We start from the raw sequence: 15,720 nt of genomic DNA on the forward strand, positions 1-15,720 counted from the left end.
CAACGTTATATCTTAAAAGTGTTCATAAATCTCTACTCTTTCGGTATATTGATGGAAGAAATATTAATCGAAGAATATTATTTTTTAATGTAATAATAGTATAAATTTCTTTTAACGTGGCAATAATAACAACTTCTTAAATTCATTATTTTAAATAATTTAATTGATATTTATTAAAATTAGTCAATGAATTCTCTCACCTTAGCTAGTTGGATATTATTGTTATTATATTATATTTGGATACTCCAAACTGCTCAATTTTCCAGGCGTAGTTTTACTAAACACGTTTAAGTTCACACATAAAACCTGGCAAATAAAATCACACGTGGAGAAAAGTAAACGATTTTGTTTCTTCTTGTGATTAAACTATTTCCATTTTGCAGCTACTATCTCCAAATCCTAGCTAGCATTCATGCCATTTTGTTAACCGCAAATATTTGATAACCATAAAAAACCAAAAAATAATTAAAATTTATTTTCTTTAATTTTCATTAATTATTTAAAATTAATAAATATAAAATAAAATAAAATAAAATTTGTTTTTTAAATTATCGTTTGTTTTTTGTCATTTGAAATATAGTTTATTGGCCTAATATTATCGCTTGTTAATTATACATACATATATATATATATATATTTACACTAAAAATAATTAGTAAATCAATTTTTATATATTTTATATATAGTTTAATTTAGTTTTAATATATATTTTAGTATATATTAATAAATAATTTTGATATAAATTTATATGTAATAAATAAATAAATAACTATGTTACATATATACTAAAATTAGTCATCAAAATAAGTAATTAAGAGTATAAAATCAGGAATACATTATAAAAAGAAGAGCGCAATAAATGGTTGATGAACTACTTTTTTTTTTGTTTTTTTTTTTAACTTTTATATTTGTTTATTGTTGTTCTTGTTCCATTTTGTGTTGAGTTCTCTTATTTAAAAAAAATAAGTCATCAGTATAAAATATATGTTACAATATAAATAAATTAAATCATATATATTTATGTATATTAGTAGCTGATTTTAATGATTAATTTTGATATACAAATACTATTTTAGATAAATAAAATGTATCATAATGAGGTTCTATTCATTTTTTGGCTACAATGAAGTAATATGCGTGTTGGATCCCCGTTAGCTTAAACGCCAGAGTAAGAATCATGGATTCTATTTCTATATTTTCATCATCATATAATTAATAATTGTCAACAAAGGAAAAGTCAACGAGTCAAGTTACAAAGCGACAAGTTACTGGAAACTGAGTTGGCTATTTCAAACAGAAAACGATTATAATAAGTTGCCTTATTTATTGAGGCTCTAAGCAGATGCATTCACATGCAAGTTGCAATAACCCACCAATTGAAATCAACTAAAAAAAAAAATCATGAGTTTCAAAGGATTTTTTTTCTCTTATTATTAACTGAGTGTTTGTGTAATGAGAGTAAACGGTGATGCATGAGTAGAGACTAATGATGAGAAAATATCGGATAAAATTCAAACATTGCAACTACTACTATAGTTTGTTTCGTTTGAAATTCTTAAAGCAAAGATAAAGAAGTTTGAAACTTTCAGCTACAACAGTGGAGGGACTAGTCAAACCTCATTTACTAACCCATTTCATTCTTTTTATTATTCTTTTATTCTTTATATTTATGAACTCTGTTGCAAGATCATTTTGCCTTTGTTTTTGTTCTTATTGAGTTCAGAAAGGAAACCCCCCCAACATACAGAAACCTGGGTTCAATGGGGTCTGAATTCACAGGAGACACAACTATGGATGCAGCAGAGAAGAGGCTCAATGAGCTTGGTTACAAGCAAGAACTTAGAAGAGAAATGGTTAGTTATTTCATCTTCTTGAATATTCTTGATCCTACTTTCTTTTTTCAAAATAGATTTCGGAGAAGCTTAAATTATGTGTAGATGTTTTTATTTGTAATTTTCGTTTTTTGCCCTTATGATGAAATTCTGAGGTAACAAGGACTTTTTGTGATAGAATTTTTAATATTATGACATGATCTTATCACAAAAATTTAACTAGTTTGAGATACAGAAATTATTATATATCTAACAGTGTTTTTTCTTTTTCTATTTTAGTATTTTCCCTATTTGTGAACTCCTTTTTCATTTGATGTTTTATTATTGTAATAATAACTCTCAATGATTTAGAGAAAAAGGTTAACAAGTGTGTTGAATGTTGTCCAATTTATGGTGCAGACTATGTTCAAAACACTAGCAATATCATTTTCAACAATGACCCTATTCACAGGAATCACTCCTCTATATGGTTCCAGCCTTCAATATGCAGGACCTGCATCTCTTGTATGGGGATGGGTGGTGGTTTCTTTCTTCACTTGGTTTGTTGGGATTGCAATGGCTGAGATTTGTTCATCTTTCCCGGTTTGTAATTTCATTCTTCAATTTGGTATTATTTCTGTCTTGTAATGAATGATATAGCATCTTGGATATTCCACAATCCTATAATGAAGTAAAAAATAGATACTTTCAACTTCTTGAAATGTTAAATAGTGACAATTTTTTCTTCTTCATTTAGTGTTAAGAAATATGCTTAAGAGAAACTATTAGGAAGATACATAATTTCTCAGTTTGTTAAGGTTGGTTTGAGATTGATAAAATCTGGTTTCTACCGGTATCATTGGCTTAAAGATCATGCTTTTCCCAATTTCAAATTTGGGACTTGATCAATTATGTTTGAACAAATTAAATATGTTTTGTAATGAAATCAAGAGTGTATGCATTATATTTGCCTTCATTTCTAAAATTTTCTGCATCTGTCATTGCGAATTAGTTCACAAAAACTAACTTTCATTTTAAATGCAATACAACAGACAACTGGCTCTTTGTACTTTTGGGCTGCGCATTTAGCCGGTCCGAAATGGGGACCATTTTCTTCATGGTGCTGTGCTTGGCTTGAGACCATAGGACTTATTGCTGGGATTGGAACTCAGGTATTTAATTGCACTTTGGTTGAAGAAATTTGAAGTTTCTACTCAAAGACTATATAAATATAATATTACAGAATGTTTTACATTTGTAACTGAATGTTTTCATGGTTGAAAAACAGGCATATGCAGGATCACAAACATTGCAGAGTATAATCTTACTCTCAACAGGAACAAATAAAGGTGGAGGGTACTTTGCTCCAAAATGGTTATTCTTGTGTATGTATATTGGCTTAACTGTCATATGGGCAGCTCTCAACACATTTGCATTGGAAGTGATTGCCTTGATAGATATGATTTCAATATGGTGGCAGGTACTTTAAGCATGTTTGTTATATTTTAAACATTTTTTTTTTACCATTTATGAATGTTTCCTCATCTGGATAGGATTAGGGATTTTCTATTATACTATTTCATTGTACAAAAATATTATGTACACAAAAAAAATCAGTTACCAAAATCAGTCATTATATATTTGTATATAAATACATGTATTCTTTATACCGATAACTGATTTGGAGACTGATTTTTACTGTATACGTAATATGATTCTTCGTAATATTATTCACTCTCTCTCTCTAGTTGTCTCTTTTTAGTTTTTTCTGTCTAAAGCCCATATTCTCAAAACTAAAGCTTTTAATAATTTTTGTGCCTCTGTTTTAATGAACAAATAAGGAGCTAATTCTATTAATACTTATTGTTTTGCATCTAAGTATTGTTCTAAAACTTAACAACTACTTTTAAAAAAAAGTTGTACACACACTCTCAATTTGATTAAAGCCTAAATCTACTTCTAGATTTGCATTTTATAAACAAATGAAGCTTCATGTACTACAAATTAAAGTTACAGATTTTCTTGGTATGTTAGGAGTAAAATCACTCATTTATTTTATTTATGGTATCAGCTTATTGGGGGAATAGTGATTGTGATAATGCTACCTCTGGTATCACTTAGTACACAATCTGCTTCATATGTATTCACACACTTGGAGTTGGCACCTGAATCAACTGGAATTACAAGCAAACCATATGCTGTGATTCTTGCATTTCTTGTGAGCCAGTATTCCCTCTTTGGATATGATGCTGCCGCGCATTTAACTGAAGAAACCAAAGGTGCTGACAAGAATGGACCTATTGCCATACTTGGCAGCATTGGCATGATTTCAGTCTTTGGTTGGGCTTATATTCTTGCACTTACATTCAGCATTCAGGTATATCTATCTATATATACAGAACTTCAATCTAGTAGTAACAAACATCATGAAATATAATTTAGTTGACCTATTTACATGTACTTCTTTGACCAAATTCAAAAGATTTCCTGATAGAGAGAGACACTGCTTTTGTTCTTTTTTTTTTTTTTTCTTTCTTCCTTTATTTTGTTATGCCTGTTGTGTGAGGGACTTGATAGTAATTTAAGTTGTCTTATCTCTTGTTGATTTAGAATAAACCATACAGGATTTAATACAAAGGATGATAGTAACAGCAACTTTTCTATTCTCTTCAGAATTTCAGTTACCTTTATGATACAAACAATGAGACTGCTGGAGCATTTGTGCCAGCACAAATACTCTATGATGCATTCCATGGAAGATATCACAATTCTATTGGTGCAATCATTCTACTATTTATCATTTGGGGTTCATTCTTTTTTGGTGGACTTTCAATCACTACAAGTGCTGCTAGAGTTGTAAGTATGACACTTCCTCTTTTTGTTTGTTTGATTCGGAAACCTGCATGGGATCACAAGCTTGCACAAATCAATTTACAAGAAAATGTGGATATGGTCACAATCAATAAGAGAATGACATTTAAGATGTAGCGCGCCACTGACTTAAACTCTTATCTTAAATAGTATTTTTTATAGAAGAATCTTGGAATTTCTCCTTTAGTTAGCAATTTCTTGGATTCCAAGCGAAGCAAGTATTAGAACTTCTTTGTTTTCTTCTTTAGATTTGAGTCATAATGTTCTGGAAAAAAATTAAGTACTTTAACCCTTCATAGTCCTAACCATTTATGGTGTATCTCAAAACAATTTTTCAGGTTTATGCTCTGTCTAGAGATAATGGAGTTCCATTTTCGTCCTTATGGCGAAAACTACACCCAAAGCGCAAGGTTCCCTCGAACGCCGTATGGCTCTGTGCAGGAATCTGCATCCTTCTTGGCCTCCCAATCCTAAAGGTCAATGTAGTCTTCACTGCCATAACTTCAATATGCACAATCGGATGGGTTGGTGGCTATGCAGTTCCAATATTTGCAAGAATGGTTATGCCTGAAAAGAACTTCAAGCCTGGACCCTTTTACTTAGGAAAAGCTGGAAGACCAATTTGCTTGATTGCATTTCTGTGGATTTGTTACACTTGTTCTGTGTTCCTTTTGCCAACATTGTACCCTATAACTTGGAATACTTTCAATTATGCACCAGTTGCTTTGGGTGTAGTTTTAGGCCTTATAATGCTTTGGTGGGTTGTAGATGCAAGAAAATGGTTTAAGGGACCAGTTAGGAACATTGATACGCAAAATGGTAAGGTTTAATGTAATTCCTCACAAGTTTGAAGAACAATACTATAATAGATGGAATTTTACCATTCATCTTTTGGTTCCTCAATGTGCTGCTTTGACTTGTACTTACTCTGTGGTCAACAATATTGTTGAAAACTACCATGTTACTTAAACAATGTAGAATTGTGCAGATCAAAGGTAAAGATTGGTATCTGATAGATAAAATAGTCTTATGGTATCTGAAAGATTGGTTCCACTTGACAAATCCATTTATAAGACATATATTACAAAATTCTAAAGTCATTTATTCCCTTAAAAAGAAAAAAGTACTAAGGAATTACTTCCCCATCCATAAAAGGGTTGAAGTGGTTTGAAAACTTCTTCTCCTTAGCTTTCAATTCTCTCAATTCTCTTAAGTCTTCCAACCATATACTATAGCTTGAGTTCTTAGCAAGAACATCAAGAGACACTTCCTTATTTTCAATAAGTTCCATTGAGTATTTCTCAAACTTGTCAATGCTTTGCCACAACAAAGCAAGCTTGGTTGTATCACTCTCACTTCTAATACTATCCAAGCAATCTCTGGCTTCCTCCACCCTCGCCCAAAAGCACGAATCTTGCGTCAAACTCGCAAACTTGCTCCTCTCACTATTTTCTTCCCTAGCAGCCACACTATCCTTCCACCACCTATCAAAAATCTCATACCTCTTCTCCCTGCCATGTTTTATGTAATGTCCATTTGTTTTCTGCTTCCCTTTGCCATAATACTCAGCAATGTCCAATGGCTCTACAAGCAGCTTATAAAAATGCGAAGTGTTGATCCATTTTGCTCGCAACTCGAAGTCATAAGGCAGCTCATTCCTCTCCAGCATGTCAACCACATTGTTCCAGAACCTTGCAAGCTTGATACGGTTCATGTTGACCTTCATTTCCCTTTTTGAAGAGCCTCTCCTCTTGAACAAATCATAGTATCCCATTTGATCACTCTGTTGATCACACCAAGCTTTGTAACATTCTATTTCTGCCCTGTAAGGTACAAATTTGGATAAGGTAATTGCAAGCCGAGCAGCCTTCAGCGCCGGCGATGGACCTGCTCTCCTAGCCTCCTTAAGGCACTCCTTGGCCGGCTCGAAAGCCGGTTGCTATCAGTTGAAAAAAAGTAATTGTTCAGTTAAACCACTTTCTTCCTGTTAGAATATAATTAGAATCAATTAGTATTATTTAGTATATCTGAATATTTATTATAGGAGATTACATCTTTATTCTAATTGATCCTAATTGATATTCTAACACTTCCAATGTAAACTACCAATGGGAGAAAAAAAATGTTTTTTACCTGTCTTGTTATCCCTGAAGAGTGGAGTGCCAATTCAAGCCCTGCTTCATAGCTACAATTAGGAACAATCCCTTGCATTGAACTTTTCTTGTTCAAGAATTGCAATGACAATTTATTGACATAATCTCCATACTTTAGATGATCTTCAATACTAGAATCTGGAGAACTTGTTACAAACATCAAGTGCATCATCTTTGTAACTGCGGCCGAACTCTCCACACACACTGCTCCTTCGTCCGAAACAAAAAGGAAGCTCCCAAAGGGACGAAACAACCCTTCGACTCCCTCTTGGGTAGCTGCATGATGCAAGTAACTCGTGACAAAGCTGAACAACTCAGCTTTGTCCCTGTCAGTTACTTGCATCGCAAGGTTCCCAAGAGAGCTTGGATTAGCCATAGAAAATTGCCAAAATTGAAGCAAGGAATTGAGTTGAGCAATGTGAGGCATTGTAGGTGCAAAGAGAATCCTTGGCATGATGTCATGCTTTGTTACCATGTGAATGAAGTTGGCACCCCATCTTTCTTTGAGAATGGCATTGGAAAATGACTGATTCCCAAGCATTGGTGAACCGAAAGTTATGCAAAGAACTGAGATAGAAGAAGATATGTGTTGGAGATATGCCAAAAGCCAAAGGCTGCATAGAGAAGCTATGGCTCCTCCTATGGAATGGCCTGTAATAACAATTGATTTGGTTTTGCTGTTTCTCATAATTGGCAACATCTGAAATTAACATTAAATTCTTAGTTGGCTAAAGAAAAGACATAGAACACTCAAGGAACAGTAAAAATAAATAAATAAATAAATAACTAAATTTTCTATATACTGACATAATAATAATATTACAAGAAATAGGTAGTGATACAAATTTATCTCGAAAAATTAGTTTTTAAGAATTATATTATGTATCTTTAGATTTTATGTAATAATACTATGAGCACCTTAAAAATCAACTACTAAATTAGTTATTATATATGTATAAATATATATATTATTAAACTTATTTTAAGTGTATTTTATATTTTAATATATATTTTATATGATTCATTGATTTTTTTATGCTCGTAGCATAGTTGAATTTTATGTAGAGAGAAAAAAAGAGAAAGAAGAAAAAGCTTTATTTTTTTTTCTATTAACATTTGCTAATTTGCTTTGTTGATGGACACATGTGTCTATCGATTCACTATGTTTTTTTCATCTAGTGTTAAATATAAAAATTATAATTATTTATGATATATATTTAATTAAACTAGAGTGAGATTCATGTTGTCTGGAATGATAAATTAATAATAATATATAGTATATTTTAAAAAATATGATATTATTTAAAATTAATTAAAATATATAAATTAATATTAAATTTGATGTATTTTTATTTAAAATATTTTATAATATAAAAATTTTTATATTAAAATTGTATAGAGCTATATTTTTATTTATTTATTTATTTATTTTAATTGACGGACTTAATTTTTTATATGGTGTTATTTTTTTTAATTTTTAGTTGTTGTTAGAATTGTTTCTATTTTTTTATCATATGTTTTTGCGGAGACATATTTTTTCTAAACCATTAATTTGTATATCTTTTTTGGTCTTTTTTTTGTTTCATCTTTATATATATATATATATATATATATATATATATATATATATATATATATATATGCTCTTCATCTAAAAATGTATCTTGGATTCGTTTAATTTTTCTTTTTCTTTAATCTCTTGGTTATTATGTCATTTAGGTTTGATGATATTAGTGTTAGTGAAGTTGGTTCCTATAATCAATAAAGAATATAAATGATATTTTGAATAAATAAAATTTTGAGAATTTTTGTTGTATTACCTGTTTTATTTGTTGTAATAGGAGTTGAGTTTCAATATTTTTTGTTGGGACAAATATCTTTAGTAATAGTATATTGTTTAGAGCATAGTTAAAATCATTTACTTTGACTTTAAATATAAATGTGAAGTTGTATAAATTTTTCAATTAGAATAGTATTTGAGTATCATTGTTATCTTGAAGTGTAATTAGAGTTAAGGTAGTTGTACCCAATAATTTTTTTGCTTCTCTATCAAATAGCACAAAAATTATTTTAACAATTTGATCTAAATTTTTAATTTAATTTTGAATCTATAATAATTATTGAGTTAATAATTTATAATTTGATAGAACTTTTTATGATAGGTATAATTTGATAAAATTTGATGAAATTTTTTATAATTTGAATTTGTAATTTTTTTATGTTGTAGCATGAAAAAATTATTTTTTATATTTTTTATGAATTTTTCTTTGACATCTATTTATTCTTCTTCTCTTAGTGTATACAATTTTTTAATAACATTTATAATAGTAAGAATAAAAATTTTTAGAATATTTATTGTGTGTGTATATATAATATATTGAATGAGCTATTTTTAATAAGAATACTTTAAATAATATAAAGTAAAAATACATGTTAACAATATTTCTGTTGTAGCACAAAAACTTTATCTTTTGTATTTTTTGTGGATTTTTTTTACATTTATTTATTCTTCTTCTCCTAATATATATAGTTTTTCAATGACATCTATAATAATAAAATTAAAAATTTTTAAAATATGTAGTTTTTGTGTGTGTATATATATATATTGAATAAATTCTTTTAATAAAAATAATTTAAATAGCATAAAATAAAAATATCTATTAATATTTTTTGTAACTCATTCTGTCAAATAATGTCTTAAGTGATACAAACTCAAAATAATACTAGAAAATTATTAAAATTAATTTTTTTATTTAAATAGTATATTTAAATAAGTATAATTATAAAGACATTAAAATATAATTATATGTAAAGTATTAAAAAATAATAAAAAATATAAATAGTAAAAGTAATAAGAGTATTTTTTCACATAAATTTGTTTTAAAAATACAATAAATATTTTTATTTTGTATCTAATCATTTAAAAGAATCATTTTTAAATAAATAGGCACCTTTTCATTTGTTGGTGTAAATATTTTTCGTAGGTGAACCATGAATTGTGGAATGAAATAATAGCGATAAGAATCTATATGTCAAATAGTATAGAATTTGAATAGTTTGTAACTTAATATTCATTGTGATAATATTATTTTAATATTTTTAATGTAGATGTTTATTGTATTTAATTAATTAATTGTAGGAGTTATGGATTTTTTTAATTTTTTAAAATTTAATTGATTGATTTTTAAATTTTGTCAAATAAATAAATAAATATATTGACTTGACATTATTAAGAAAAATAAAGATAGCTTAAATCTAATATACAAAGACTTTCACATTAATTTTTATATAATAAAAATAGATAAATAGATTTTGACGGTGTTTTAACTTTTTTTAATCTCCTTTAACTTCTGTTTACTGGAAAAAGATTATCCTAATTCCTAACTTAATTTTTATTGGTATTCTTAAAAATATAATAAGGATAAAAATTATAAATAAATTGCGACCAAATGAAAGTTATCGTGTCCCCACTTCTTTATATGAGAGTAAGTTCAAATATAATGAAATTAATTAAAGAAAAAATAATTTTAATTCCATATGGTGTGAAGTCAACTAAAGAAGAACCAATTGTGTAATTGAAACAATTCTTTTCATGAATGTCAAGATGTTTCTCCTAAAATTGACACTTAGAAACGTTTCATATTACTTTGCTTTTCATTCCTCTAAGTTAAGTAGGTAATGGCAGACATGATATAATTTTACCAATACGGCACGACTTTGATCACATTTCACACAGGGGTAAGTGTTAACATCTTTGATAATTTAATTCGAATAATGTTTAATTTGGAGTATTGCTATCGAAACATTGAACAAAGACCAATATGACTTGTAATTGTGTAGACCTTAAAAGGTCCTTGTCCCTACTTGGACATGACACAATTATTGATAAAGGCTATATACCACACCTTTTGTCCTTATTTTCTGTTTTCACAGTTTATTTTTTTTTCTTATTTTTACAAAATTTTAAAATTAAAAAAATTGAAAATAAAAATACAAACCAAAAGTATCATAATTTTCTATGCTTGACCCAGAAAATTGATTCCACTACCAGTCACTGCTAATTTGCTATAAGTAACATTATCTTCTACTTGATGATGGGACAAATATTTGTTTGGAAATATAAGTGTTTGTCCACCTTTTCAAATTGGAAGTAATAATTTCTTTTTTTTTTTAAGATATTCATCGAATAAATAGTCAAATTCGTTTTTAAAAAATTATTTGTTTTTTAAATTGATCTGTAATTTTTTAATTAAATTCATTCTTTAAAAATTTTTAATTAGTTATATTAATCTTTTTGTAGTTTTCATTACTCATAACATCAAAGTTTGCTGATATAGTACATTAAGTGATATCACAGTATATACGTGATAGTTTTAATTGACTACTAATATTATAAATTTATAAAATTAGATTAAATCAATCCTAAATTGAGAGATTTTAATATCTTAAGGTGCCCTTAATTTAAAGTTGATTTAATCTAATTGCATAAATTAAATTATCATGTTAACAACTAACTAAGACGATCAAGTGTATATTGTGGTTCGTGTGATGTGTCTCTTAATATATTACATTAGCAAATTTTGACATTGTTAGCAATGAAAGTGATAGAAGAATCAATATGACTAATATAAAATATTTGAAGGATGATTTTGATTAAAGAAAAAAAATTTACGAACTAATTTAAAAAACAAGTGATCTTTTAAAGATAAATTTGATCATTTACTAAATATTCATCATTGCGATGATTAAATAAGTAGACTTATATTCATGTGACGTTCGAGATTTTAGTTGTATAAATTTTTCATAAAATAATTGAGCAAATAATATTTTAAAAATTAATATAAAGTCTATTTTAGTTATATTATTTGTAAATTGTATCAATCTATAATTATTTAAATTAAAAATTATACAATATATTAATTGCGTTAGTAGGTTAACGAATTTTATTTTAATATAATTGTATCTAATTAAATATTTTAAAAAAGTTATTATGTATCATTATACGTAGCTAAATTTCTTATAAAATTCATAATAAATTAAAATATACTAAATTCTACACTAAACAATCATCAAAACTTTAGAATCTAATATGACTTTAAATAAAAACAACAAGCATAAATGTATGTTAATAATAATGATCACTTGTAAGAAAAGTATTCACATTTTGTAAAAATAGATAGATAGATTACACAACGAGCTAGAAAACACTCTCCATTAGCAACATTGAGGAATCAACGTACACCACTTGGTAAACCGTAAACGAACTAAGTTACACAATTAGGACTCAAAAAAAAAAAAGAGTTACACAATTAACTACGCAATTTAGGAACTCAGTGAAATTAAGTGGTTTGTTTGGTGAACCTTTTTGAAAATGATAGCTTCTGCTTCTGTCTTTATATCGCGGGAAAAATCCATAAATAGGACTTCAATTATTTTCGGCTTTTATCATCTACTAGAATGGGACATAAGGCAAAGTTCTATCTTTTTGTGCCTTTTATCATTATTATTTTGTTATTTTGTAGCATACATTGAATATAATAATTAATAACGACCTAGAAAAAGTTGAGAATTTCTTTAATAAAACAGTTAAACACAATAATGAAAAAGCAACTTTTGAGGTGCTCAACTCCAATTCAAATTCCTTTTCTTCAATTAAAAAAAAAAAATCCTCCTTCTCTTTACAAACTTGATTGATTTCAAAAGAGAACAAAGTATGATTGGTGACATTTATTAGCTATGGTAGAGGCTTTGGTTGAGTTGGAGTTGCATACCATTTATGAATCTTGTAAAGTTACAATAACATTAGGTATAATATGAATTTAATTAATTTTATTGCAGAAAAAAATTAAATAAAAGAGTGGAAAGAGAAAGAAAACATGAAAAAGTAGAAATAAAAGAAAATGGAGATGTGAAAATATAATGCCGAATTTACTTTTGGTGTAAATACCAAAAGAAAATTTACATATATATTTTTTTCAGTAATAATCTACTTTTGAATGGGGACGATTTTCTTTTATCCATTGAATCATGGGAAAGAACTTGCTTAGTAACGATTAAACTTGTTTAAATAATATTCTTTTCATTCTAAATTAATTGTTCATTTTATTTCTTTGCTATGTTAAAAAAATGTATATATACATAATTAAATAGTAGGAACAGCACAGATAAAGAGAAAGAGATGAAATCCGTTCAATTTGGTAGTTAACATTGCAACTTCAATTTACACATTTACCCTCTTAGTAAATATTAGTCATTTAGGCAATTGTGCACAAGGATAAAAGTTGAAAAAGAAATAGAAAAATAAGAATTGAACACCAAAAATAGCAATCTCCTTTATATTAGTGTATAGTTCTATATAAATAATATCGACGACATCGTATATATTTAAACATCTACATAAAATTTACTCGTTCAGCAAATAAATACAAATGAACAATATTATATAACCAATAAAATTGATCTATTTTTGTTAATATTTAGCTGGTAAATTTTTTTATACTAAATTTTAAATTTAATATCCCAAATCTTAGATTTTAATAATATAAAAATAAAATATTAATTTAAAATATTGACTAATATTAATATATATATATATATATATATATATATATATTTGTATTTTTCCTGCTCCTGTATTAGGTAATAGGTACTCTCTCTTTTCATTCTTTTGCCATCACCTTTTCACAGTGACAAATGCACCCACAGGCCACAACACCACGAAATTCTTGTGAAAAGAAAATAAGAAAGAATAAGTGATAAAGTGTAACTGTTCAGATGTTAACTTATCTCTTTTATTATTTCGCTTTAACCTTTTTCCTTTTCCACTTAAACCCCGGATAGACCATAGATTAACTAATCAAATTTAAAATATCAATCAACATATTATTCTATCAAATAATTAGCTCTGCCACTAGCTAAGTTTGGCAAAAAGTTGCATTAATCCATCAAATAATAAGACACTTTTATCGAAAACTTGGAGATAATAATATATTACAATAGAATTAAACAGAATTTATATTATTTCTATTGCAATATCTCAAAAAAGTAAATCAAATAATTTTTTTTTCAACTTAAATTAAAAGAATTTTTTTTGAAAAACATTTTTTTAATAAAAAAAAAGTTTATTTTTAGAAAACATTAAAAAAATTGAAATAAATTTTTTTGAAACGTTAAAAAAAAATTATCTATTAAATCATTTATAAAATTAAAAATCTTCTTTTTATTAAGAATTCAATAAAAATCCTTGAACTTATCAACAAAAAGAGTGAATCTCTGTTGAGTTCTTCTTACACGATTATTTTGCAAACTCAATTTATCTTATTGCTATAGGTACCTAAATTTATAATTGAATTTTAACTTAGTCTCTAAAATTTTAATTAATTTTATTAATTTTTAAATTTTATAAATATAAATTAAGTTAGTTCTTAAAATAATTTTAAAATTATAGATATTAATAGAATATTATTATTTTTTGTTATTTAAATATCAAAATTAAAATTATATTTATTACGAGTTTTAAGATAACATCTAATTGTTCATAACTTCATAACTTCATATCAGTATTCTATTAATATTTTTGTATTAAAAATTATTCTAAACACCAATGTAAAATATATTTACAAAATTTAAAAATTAAAAGAAGGCAATTGAAACCAAAAATTAAATTAAGACTCAGCATACAAATAACTCAAAAAACTTGTTCCATCAACAACTGCACCCATCCACCACAAAATTAGACCAAAATATCTCCGAAGAAATAATAATAATAAACATGAAAGAGACGAACAAACCAATATTTTCAATAAAACAAAATAATAAATTAGTTAATATTAACTCAAAAATTAAAAAAAAAATAAAAAATTAGAATCAAGAAGAAAATAAACTAACCTGGTTGCGGAAAGAGACGAAGAAAGAGGAAAAGAGATCGAAGATGGCGGCGTGCACCATAACAACCTCCTCCTCCTCCCTTTTCCGATGCATACTGAACAGCGATTCTCCTCCGATGCTCTCTAACGCCACCAACCTTCTCCAGCTAGATTCCGTCCCCTCCGCCATCTGAACCCCCGATAAAGCCACGTACACCACTTCTCCGTCGCCGCCGCCATTTTCTGCCACGAAACTCCGTGCAGCCGTGGCGTTGGCCACGCTGCACAGCCTCCATGACTCCGATATTATCGGACTCGTTGTGAGACACGTGGCCAGATCCTCGCTGGTTTCAAACCTGACATGGCAAGAAATTATTCAATTCATGAAATTAAATTAAAGCATAAGATGATTGATTGATAATTAACTAAAAGTTTTAGGTAATGATTAGTTATATTAATAATTTTAATAAATGTGTGAAAAAGAGTGAGTAATTACGATGAAGCTTCGTCGCGAACCATGGTATTTGTATATATGGTGTGTAAAACACTAAAACGAAGAAATGTTTTCAAGCTTGGTTTTCAATTTCTAAAGGGTTGAAGGAATTGAACAATTTATTACGTGAATGTAAATGTGAATGGGAATGAGAATGCGTAAGTGGCTTATATATGCACCCAATTCATTGACTTGGAGGGTCAACTGTTAACTGTTTATCATTTATTTATTTTTTTAATTAGACCAATACATGATTGATACCCTTAGCTTGAACTACTACTTACATGGTAAGGGATATACAAAGCATTTTTCCAATAGTTAGTTCGTGTATACTATAGTGTTTACGAGTAGCGGCGGAACTTTGAAACAAAATTTTGGAATAGATAGAAGATAATTGTCAAGATGTTTTTGATATGGATCTATTTAAGATAAGTTTGTCTAACTTCATCTCTCTAGGTGATATTGCTAAATTTAAAGCTGTTTTCTGTTCCAAAAAATTAAAATCAAACTCATCAGATGCAACTCTT

General features: G+C 27.7%; 2 protein-coding genes across 3 annotated transcripts; one reads left to right on the forward strand and one right to left on the reverse strand.

The window, feature by feature from the left end:
- The first annotated feature begins 1,089 nt into the window (after positions 1–1,089).
- LOC112707958 (amino-acid permease BAT1 homolog) lies at positions 1,090–5,569 on the forward strand. Of its 2 annotated transcripts, XM_025760019.3 has the most exons (7): positions 1,090–1,853; positions 2,232–2,414; positions 2,864–2,983; positions 3,100–3,291; positions 3,883–4,188; positions 4,485–4,667; positions 5,021–5,569. In XM_025760019.3, exons 1-7 carry the CDS (start codon positions 1,761–1,763, stop codon positions 5,510–5,512), a joined length of 1,569 nt encoding a protein of 522 aa, XP_025615804.1. In that variant the 5' UTR covers positions 1,090–1,760; the 3' UTR covers positions 5,513–5,569. The 2 variants fall into 2 exon arrangements, with proteins under 2 accessions (XP_025615804.1, XP_025615806.1); XM_025760021.3 differs by lacking the exon at positions 3,883–4,188 and having other exon boundaries at positions 1,093–1,853.
- Positions 5,570–5,662: 93 nt separating this feature from the next.
- On the reverse strand, positions 5,663–15,492 carry LOC112707957 (lipase-like PAD4). Its single transcript, XM_025760018.3, has 4 exons — positions 15,197–15,492; positions 14,723–15,056; positions 6,816–7,535; positions 5,663–6,621 (listed from the first exon to the last, which is right to left on the reverse strand). The coding sequence occupies exons 1-4, from the start codon at positions 15,217–15,219 to the stop codon at positions 5,809–5,811; spliced, it is 1,890 nt and encodes a 629-aa protein (XP_025615803.1). The 5' UTR covers positions 15,220–15,492; the 3' UTR covers positions 5,663–5,808.
- Between the last annotated feature and the right edge of the window lie 228 nt (positions 15,493–15,720).

Source organism: Arachis hypogaea, chromosome 8 (genome assembly GCF_003086295.3).
Source record: "Arachis hypogaea cultivar Tifrunner chromosome 8, arahy.Tifrunner.gnm2.J5K5, whole genome shotgun sequence".
In the NCBI taxonomy this organism is placed as follows: domain Eukaryota; kingdom Viridiplantae; phylum Streptophyta; class Magnoliopsida; order Fabales; family Fabaceae; genus Arachis; species Arachis hypogaea.

Coding starts and splice junctions, on each gene's coding strand:
- LOC112707958 (XM_025760019.3), top strand. CDS start 1,761: ATGGGGTCTGAATTCACAGGAGACACAACTATGGATGCAGCAGAGAAG. Junction 1,854..2,231: donor AAGAACTTAGAAGAGAAATG/GTTAGTTATTTC, acceptor TTTATGGTGCAG/ACTATGTTCAAAACACTAGC. Junction 4,668..5,020: donor CTACAAGTGCTGCTAGAGTT/GTAAGTATGACA, acceptor ACAATTTTTCAG/GTTTATGCTCTGTCTAGAGA.
- LOC112707957 (XM_025760018.3), bottom strand. CDS start 15,219: ATGGTTCGCGACGAAGCTTCATC. Junction 7,536..14,722: donor TCGTCTCTTTCCGCAACCAG/GTTAGTTTATTT, acceptor TGTTAATTTCAG/ATGTTGCCAATTATGAGAAA. Junction 6,622..6,815: donor CTTCAGGGATAACAAGACAG/GTAAAAAACATT, acceptor TTCAACTGATAG/CAACCGGCTTTCGAGCCGGC.